We start from the raw sequence: 9014 nt of genomic DNA, 5'->3' as shown, positions 1-9014 counted from the left end.
CACGGGGAGATCAAACAAGGTGTGGGAGGGCTGTGTGCCTCAGCCATTGGTTTCTTTATTAAATAAAAGTTCTGTTGAGAGTTTTTCTTGTGAGTCAGCCAAGTCCTTGGGGGCGCGTGGGGGAGGAAGAGGGAGCTTAGAGCTGGGCTGCAGGCGGCCAGGGGTCTGTTGCCCACATTACCTATCACTCTGAGAGACCATGTTAGTCCGATTCCTCCTTGTGCCATTTGCGCCGTGCTGTAGAATGGGGCTGATGATGCATAATTAGTGGGCCAGGGACTTTGCCGTTCATGGGGGTCAAGCTCTGGGATAGTCGGCTCCAAGGGCAAATCGAGGTCCTTGGGGGATGGTGGCTGGAGGTGCCCAGCTCGAGGGGGAAAGGCGGCGGGGGGGACCTGCCACCCCCATCCCTGCCATCACTCCCTCCCCCCGCACTGCTCCGCCAGAGCGAGTCCAGTCCCCTCCCCCGGCCCTCGCTGGGCTCATCCCCTCACCCCTGTAGCCAGGAAATGAGGCTTGTTCCAGTCTCTCAACCAGCTCGGGGGCTTTGCCCCTTGGGGTCTAGCAGGGTCCCTGGAATTTTTGAATGGAGCAGGTGCAGGTTTTCTAACGCTGTCACGTGACAGACTGAGAAATGGCACCACACACAGGGCCTCGCTTCCCTTGGCAGCTATCTCCGAGCGGCAGGAGCCTTGGGTGGACGATGCTATAACCAGCCAGTAGCTGTCTGCCGGCAGCCTGTCCTGCAGAAGTCACCCAGGCTAGGGCTTTAAACTGGGCGTGGCACAAGGGCATGGAGATTTGGGTGCCTCAGGCAAGGGGTAGTGGGGTAACATTCCCCTTCCTATTGCTCGGAGCTCCCACGCTGTGAAATCAGTTGGGGCCTCAGTCCAGGTCACAAGGCCAAGCACTGATTGCACAGTGGGACTCTGTTCAGCTCTGGAATGATCCTGCCAAGGCAGACTCGAGGTGTCTCATGGGGCAGTTGATCAGGGCCTCATGAACACCTGTTGAAGTTGTAAGGTTGAGTCTCTTTCCTCCCTGCCCCCTGTGCATTCTGCCCTGAGTGTTAAAGCCCTTCCTCCAACCAGACACCACGCCTGTGCTTTCACACCCATTTAATGATGCTCAGTGGGGACATGCTCAATTACACTCGTCAACTCAAAGCCTCTGCCCGATCCTGCCACTTCCAGGCCCAAGTTAAGTGGGAGCTAAGCCATCCCCCCACCCATCCCATCCTGTCTTTGCAGAATGCCCAGCTTCAGGAACTCTCATTCCAGCTCCGGACAGCAGTCTCGCTCCAGCTGGTAAACCATGAAGATAACATCCTGCCAGGGTGGCAGCGCGGGATGATCTGGTCTGACAACCTCAAAGCCCAAGTAGCTGAATGCTCGCAACAGGTCTCCTGTGGGACAGAAGAGGAAGGGTTGCCATTATTAAAACCAGCTGTTCTGACCTCCACTTGGGATCACATGCCCCTTAACTTCAATGCTCGTGTTCCTCTAGAGAAACTAGACACTGACATTAGAGTGGGGTGAGAGCAGGAAGGATGGGGCACTACATGAAGTAGTTCTAATGCATAAAGTTGGGCAGTTAACTTCCACTGAAAAGCCCTGGCTGCGTATCTGACGTCAGACCAGGGCCTCAGTCTTTTAATTGCAAAAGTTAAATAGCTTCTGTTACCTACAGATACTGTAGTCATGGCTCAAAATACCCTATTATAACAGAGAACTGCAAAATCATGTACTTTGTTTTAAAATGTGGGGTTCCCACTGGACCTGCACCATCTGTTCTTACATACAGAAAAGTCAGGAGAAATACTCCTCCGACTGCTGGTCTCTGTGCGTTCCACATTCAGGGTAAATAATAGCTTGTCCAGTAATGGCTGTATGCTGGGCAGAGAGCAGCCTCTGCTCCCGTTAACAAGCCACTAAGCCACAGATTCTCAAACTGGAGGTCAGGACCCCTCAAGGGATTGTGAGGTTATTTCATGGGGGGTCGTGAGCTGTCAGCCTCCACCCCAAACAAACCCTGCTTTGCTACCAGCATTTATAATGGTGTTAAATATATAAAAAAGTTTTTAATTTATAAGGGGAGGTCACACTCAGAGGCTTGCTATGCAAAAAGAGTCACCAGTAAAAAAACTTTGAGAGCCACTGCACTAAGCTAGCAAGAAAAAAAAAATTCCAGTGGAAACTCTTTCACTGTACATGAAGTATCAAAAACATGGCACAAGCAACTTGCACCTCTCTGTATGTGGAAGGCGATCGCTGTGTGTGTCTGGGTTCGCCTACCAACCGCCAGCCCGGAGGGCCCCTTACTGCGATCGCTGCGAGCCGGCTGGAAGTTCACAAACACGAGGTTCAGGGCGGTCTGTTCCTCCACGTATTCCAGCGTCGCAGTCAGGCTAGAAGGAAACACACCCCTGTGTTCAAACAAGCTGAGAGATAGCCCGGGGGGGTAAGTTTCAAAGGTGTGAGGTGCTCAACTCCCATTAAAATCCAGGGGGAGTTGAGGAGGCTGTGAAAATTCTACCCCCTTGATATGGATTCGATTGATACAGGATTGGTCAGTCTAGTTCTGTAGTACTGTGATTTGGTGGCCCTTGGGAATTAAATCACAACCACAAGCAGCAGCTGTATAAAACCCAGTTTGGTCAGCTGGAAAGAGACAATCAGGGGCGTTTCAAGCCTCTACGACATTTCCAAGAGTGAAGAGGACCAAGGAGTTGGATTAATTTAAGGGTGGGGGGGCTCGTTTAGAAGCTGGCACAACTGATATGGCTGAGAAGAGCTGCATAAAGTTACATGGGTCACGCAGCCAGCCCTTCCCCTGACTTTGTCAGATTGAAGGCACAGTCCCAGTGAGCACACAATGGGCGTGGAGGGTCAGCAGTAATTGTCTATGACCTTGGACACCGCGGGGCAGGAGCTGCTGCCTTTTTCCTGCCAGCCACCTAATGTTACAAGGTGTGTGGTGGGGGGTGATTTGCAGAAAGACGGGCAAGGGATAATTATAACTTGGTTCAGAAGACATAGGCCCTGGGATCCTCCATGTCTTAAACGTCCCAGCGCTTAGAAAGAAATGACCCACAGATGGAATAAAGGACCAGCCAGCAGCATGCACCAGAGGGGCGAACCCTGCGCTGCCCCGGGGCTTGGCTGTCTCTATGCTGCAGGAGGGCAGCTCTGAATGCTTTCAGGCTCTTCAGTGGGTTTGCAAATGGAACTGGATTTACTTTAGATCGCAAGTGTCTCGGGGAAACAGAGTCCAAAGCAGGAGGGTGATGGCTGGGGCTGCTTTTTCCCATGGCCTCCAGACAAAGGAGGTGGGAAATCATAGAATCTCAGGGTTGGAAGGGACCTCAGGAGGTATCTAGTCCAACCCCCTGCTCAAAGCAGGACCAATTCCTTACCTTTCGCGGTTGTTTTGATCCAGGACGCCGCGGGGCGTGTCCAGGAAAAGCTTGCCGTCGGCCAGGAGTCCGTGCCAGTGAGTGGAGCCGCGGGGACCGAGTTGGAAATGGAAGTCCAGCTGGACAGGGAGACCGGGGAGCAGAAGGTCGCCAGCAAACACTGTCAGGTTCCCAGCCTGAAAGGAAGCAGCGAAGCCCGTTATCAGGTGCGCTGACTGGCTGAGAGCCAACACCTGTTAATGCTGGGGTCTGCCAAGGGGACCCAGATCCTACTGAATGGGAACTCCCAGCCTGAACCCCTTCCCATCTGCTCCAGATGCCGGGGAGCCTAGACTAGGATCTAACCGAGAAGCCCTGGGATTTACAGGCAGGAAGCCAGCATCACACAAGGCAACTTCCTCCCTGCACTACTTCCCACTTTGAGAATCTGACACTGTTTCTTGTTCAAAGGGCAAACGTTAATGATTGCTGCCCCTCCAGTTCCTCTGGGCCCAATACCCTATCTAGGCACGAACTGGCCACCCCAATCCTTCTCTGAAGATGTCCACGCAGTGTGCTGCAGCGGTCAAAAAAGCAAACAGGATGTTAGGAATCATTCAAAAAGGGTCAGAGAATAAGACAGAAAATATCTTATTGCCCTTATTATAAATCCATGGTAAGCCCACATCTTGAATTCTGCATACAGATGTGGTCTTCTCATCTCTGAAAAGATATACTGGCATTAGAAAAGGTTCAGAGAAGGACAACTAAAATGATTAGGGGTTTGAAGAGGGTCCCATATGAGGAGAGATTAAAGAGGCTAGGAGTTTTCAGCTTGGAAAAGAGGAGACTAAGCGGGGATATGATAGAGGTATATAAAATCATGAGTGGTGTGAAAAAGGAAAAGTTATTTACTTGTTCCCATAATATAAGAACTAGGGGCCACCAAATAAAATTAATGGACAGTAGGTTTAAAACAAATAAAAGGACGTTCTTCTTCACACAGCGCACAGTCAATTTATGGAACTCCTTGCCTGAGGAGGTTGTGAAGGCCAGGACTATAACTATTAAACAGAGTTTAAAAGAGAACTAGATAAATTCATGGAGGTTAAGTCCATTAATGGCTATTAGCCAGGATGGGTAAGGAACGGTGTCCCTAGCCTCTGTTTGTCAGGGGGTGGAGCTGGATGGCAGGAGAGAGATCACTTGATCATTACGTGTTAGGTTCACTCTCTCTGGGGCACCTGGCATTGGCCACTGTCGGAGGACAGGATACTGGGCTGGATGGACCTTTGGTCTGACCCAGTATGGCCATTCTTATGTTCTCATTTCCTTAGACACAATCAGTAGCTACGGAACGATCCCCTGGATGCACCCTGGACTCGGCCAGGCGGCCAGAGATTTCCTACCTTGTACAACTCTTTCAGCTCACCCTGGTTAGCCCCTCTGCCGGCCGGGCCGCCTCCCAAGGACTCAGGAACATTGGAGGCAGTAGCGAGGTCTGAGGGTCAGGCTCTCGCGCTCAGTCATGGTGATACTTGGAGGATGAGAAAACAAGAGAGAGAAGGACAGCAGTGATGAAATCCTGGCCCATTTGCAAGTCAAGGGGAGTTTTGGCCTTGATTTCAATGGGGCCAAGATTCATCCCTGGTCTGTAACAAATTGCTCCTATGAGGGAAAATCCATTGTACATGCCTCAGCTCCTGATCCCTTATCATGCCACAGTCCTTTACTCTGTAATTAGCCGCCGTGTAGGCAGATGCTACCACCCACATTGTTACAGGCATCAGACTCTGGCACCAAGCATGCGGCCTGCTTTAAAGGGCATTTGACTGATTAGTGTTGCCTCGGAGAGCCAGATGCCCTGAGGAATCAAATCAACGCAGCTGGAGAAGATACTTTGATGCTAAATACTGTAAATGATTCCCAGCTTGAGAGTAAAATCTGTGACTACTGAATAGTGTGTGTGTGGGGGGGTGGTATTTCACCCTCCCCACTTCAACTATATACAGAGACATTTGATTTCAGAAGATGCTGAGCCCCCCTCCTTCTGAAAACCAGGCATTTCTAAGGAGTCTAAAGTTGGGCTCCTAAAACCACCAGTTGCTTTTGAAAACCCAATGGTTGATTTGTGGTGTGGTCACGCACCGGGACCTAGTTGTGGGACAAATACAGAACAAAAGCCAGTCCCTGCCCCACAGAGCTTATAGTGCAGTAAAATCTTGGCCTTAAGAGCGCAGATATACGCCCCAGGCACCCCCCTGTTGGTTTATTGAAGGATGGATCATTCTCAAAGCTCCAAAGACAACAATCAACAAGTTACAGGCTGGCCCCCGGCTCTAGAAAATGGAGACTTTTCCCCTTTCCAGACATTTTTACCAACATAAGTCCCTTTGGGTTTGATTTCCCCACCTCCCCCCCCAGTGCCAAACAGATGGAAAGTGACAGTTCCCTGTTAATCTTCGATAGAGGGGATGGAAAAAGCCACTCACCTCCCGTGGGAAGGCATCATCCTTCTCCTGTAGATGAGGCGATAGCGATAGCAGTAATAGTAATACGCAAAGGGGGAGCGGATGGGGTATAAGTAGTTCCGTTTCCTCCCTCTCTCAGTATAAGAAAGGGAAAACAGATAGGTGTGGTCCCGGAGCAGCGACGTTTCTTCAGGCAATGCCTACCCGTGGCAAAGTGAGCCCCTGAGCCCCAGGGCCCCAGGTCAAGTAGCCAGGTGCTTTATGACCCAGCCATTGTGACATTCCCCCATGGGGAGGGCATCATTGTGACATGCCCAGCCAGGCCACACACCCCAGGGCCACACCTAGGTTATTCCTCTCCTGGGCATAAGTGTGAGATGTTGCCAGTGTGTGGCTGGCCTTCTAATACCCTGATCTAAGGGGGACAGAGCTGTAGTTGGGGGGCAGGGTCCCTCAGTCTCTGGCTTCCATCACATTCCCTCTTAATCCCCCAAACTGCAGGGTCCATATTGATGTAAACGATGGTTGGGGGGGTATCTCTAAACCCTGACTCCCACTGTGGGGTCTCCGTGTAGCCCCTACCCTGCTAGGCCCTAGAGTGGGTCCTTTTTTCTCTGCAGCACTATGCCAACGGGGCACATCCCCTCGGGTTTGGGGAGTCAAGGACTCAGATAGTTGGAGGCCAGATGGGACCACCAACTCATCCAATCTGACCAGCTCATCCAATCTGACCACCCAGCTCGTACAGGCCCCACACGCTAAACCCAACACCCCAAATGAGACCAAAGTTTATCAGTCCACGAGAGCCTACACTGGTCTGTGCCATGGCAGGGAATTGATGCTGTGAGAAATACCCAGATCATCCCAGCAAGTGATAATCCCACACCACAGAGAAAGGCGAAAACCTACCCCACTCCAGCCAAGCTCCCTGCCCATCTGAGCTGGGAGGCAAATTCCTTCCTAGCCCCACCTCTGGTGATCAGTTAAGCCCTGAGCGTGTGAGCAAGAAGCGCCAGCCAGGCACCTATGAGAGATGCTTGGTGTCCCCTCAGAGCACAGCCTATCTCCAGTCGTGACCAGCCCTGAAGCTTAAGCGGAAGGAGATTAAAACAACCCAACCAACCCTCAGAATACACGGGGGCAGCAAATCCCTTCCTGATCCCTGCTGGTGGCCAGCTGAAACCCTGAAGCATGAGCTCTAGAAACATAGGTGATAAATCGGAAGTGAGCCCCAGATCTGCTGAGCCCTGCCTCCCCCACCACCACAAGCAACCCCATCATACAATTGCACTCATATATTTGTCCAGGGGGCCTCTAGCAACTGGGGTGACCCCCCCTTTTGAACATGGAAATGGGGACACCTGAGAATAAGTGGCCACAGTTGAGTGATTGGGGAGGGAGGGGGCACAGACATGAGCAAAGGGCCCATGGGAATTTCTGTGACCATGGCCACGAGGGCTCCTGGGAATTAGGTGTCAGTCCCATGACCATAGGCACAGGGGCTCCTGGGAATTGCCCCCAACACCTACTGTCCCAGAATACTGGGCACCCTTCCATTGCTTGGAACCCCAATGATGCTTTGGGGGGCAGAAAGCATTGACAGTGGGTGGGTCCCAAAGGGGGGAAAGCATGGGGATCCCTGAGAATGAGTTGGTGGGTCCTTGAGGGGCACTGGGAGAGAGTTGGGGGGAGCAGCAAGGATACCCAGAGGAAGTAAGGCAGTGGTGGGGGGGGGAGAGGTTCTTGAGGGGACAAGCAGGGGAAGGGTTCCCTTAGAGGAGCAGGGATTTCAGGGAGGGAGTCTCTAGCTAAGATGGGAATTGGGGGATAAGGCCAGGAAAGTAGGGGTAGAATAGGGGTATTAGGGGATGAGAGTCCCTGTGGGAGGCAGGGGAGTGTGGTTATAGTGGTGGGTTAGGAGGATGGGGTTCCCTGGAGGCATGCAGCTGGGGGTACAGTAGGGGGTTAAGGGGTCCCTGGGGGAGCAGGGAGGTGGTTTACAGTGCGGGGTTAGGGGATGGAGGTTCCTAGGGGGCAGGAAAGTGGAGGTACAATGTGTTAGGAGGATGAGGGTCCCAGTGGGAGTAGGCAGACGGGTATAGCAGGAAGGGGGTCGGGATCCCTGAGGGGAGCAGGCAGGCGGGGGTACAGTGAGGGTTAGGAGGATCCTGGTATACAGGGGGTGGGAGTACAACAGGAGGGGAAAGGGGATCCCTGAGGGGAGCAGGGACGTGGGGGTACAGTGAGGGTTAGGGGATGGGCGGTTCCTGGTGTACATGGGGTGGGGATACCGTGAGGGGAGGGGGATTCCTGAGAGGGGCAAGGAAGTTGGGGTTCAATGGGGTCAATGGGGGAGGGGGGTCTTGGTGGGGATAGGTAGGTGGGGGTTCAGTGGGGGAGGGGGTCCCAGTGCTGGTAGGTGAGGAGTTTGGTGGGGGAGGGGGTCCCGGCGGGAGACAGGTGGGTGGGGGTTCAATGGAGGAAGGGGGTCCCGGTGGGAGGCTGGTGGGTGAGGGTTCAATGGGGGAGGGGGTCCTGGTGGGGGACAGGTGGGGGAGGGATCAATGGGGGAGGGGGTCCTGGTGGGTGGGAGTTCAGTGGGGAAGGGGGTCCCATGGGGGGCAGGTGGGGAAGGGTTCAATGGGGGTGGAGGGGCAGGTGGGGGAGGCAGGTGCAGGGGTTCAGTGGAGGAGGGGGTCTCGGTGGAGGACAGGTGGGTGAGGGTTCAGTGGGGGAGGGGGTCCTGGTGAGTGGGGGTTCAATGGGGGTGGGGGTCCCGTGGGGGGCTGGTGGGTGGGGGTTCAGTGGGGGAAGGAGTCCCAGTGGGGTTTCAGTGGGGGAGGGGGTCCCGTGGGGGGCTGGTGGGTGAGAGTTCAGTGGGGGAGGGGGTCCCGGTGGGGGGCTGGTGGGGAGGTTCAGTGGGGGAGGGGGTCTCGGTGGGTGGGGGCTCAGTGGGGGAGGGGGTCCTGGTGGGGGGGCTGGTGGGTGAGGGTTCAGTGGGGGAGGGGGTCTCGGTGGGTGGGGGTTCAGTGGGGGAGGGGGTCCCGGTGGGGGGCTGGTGAGTGGGGGTTCAGTGGGGGAGGGGGTCCCGGAGGGGGCTGGTGAGTGGGGGTTCAGTGGGGGAGGGGGTCCCGGAGGGGGCTGGTGAG

General features: G+C 54.1%; 1 protein-coding gene across 1 annotated transcript; it reads right to left on the bottom strand.

The window, feature by feature from the left end:
- Positions 1-1176: 1176 nt before the first annotated feature.
- OAZ3 (ornithine decarboxylase antizyme 3) lies at positions 1177-6392 on the bottom strand. The gene is given in 7 exon segments (XM_050930642.1): positions 1177-1405; positions 2322-2407; positions 3416-3591; positions 4804-4869; positions 4871-4931; positions 5887-6086; positions 6088-6392. Coding segments are annotated over 7 exon segments (783 nt in total). The 5' UTR covers positions 6148-6392; the 3' UTR covers positions 1177-1271.
- Positions 6393-9014: the final 2622 nt, after the last annotated feature.

This window comes from Gopherus flavomarginatus, chromosome 20 (assembly GCF_025201925.1).
Source record: "Gopherus flavomarginatus isolate rGopFla2 chromosome 20, rGopFla2.mat.asm, whole genome shotgun sequence".
Taxonomy (NCBI): Eukaryota; Metazoa; Chordata; order Testudines; family Testudinidae; genus Gopherus; species Gopherus flavomarginatus.
Note: the sequence above shows the minus strand (reverse complement) of the source record. Positions and strands in the feature narration are given on the sequence as shown.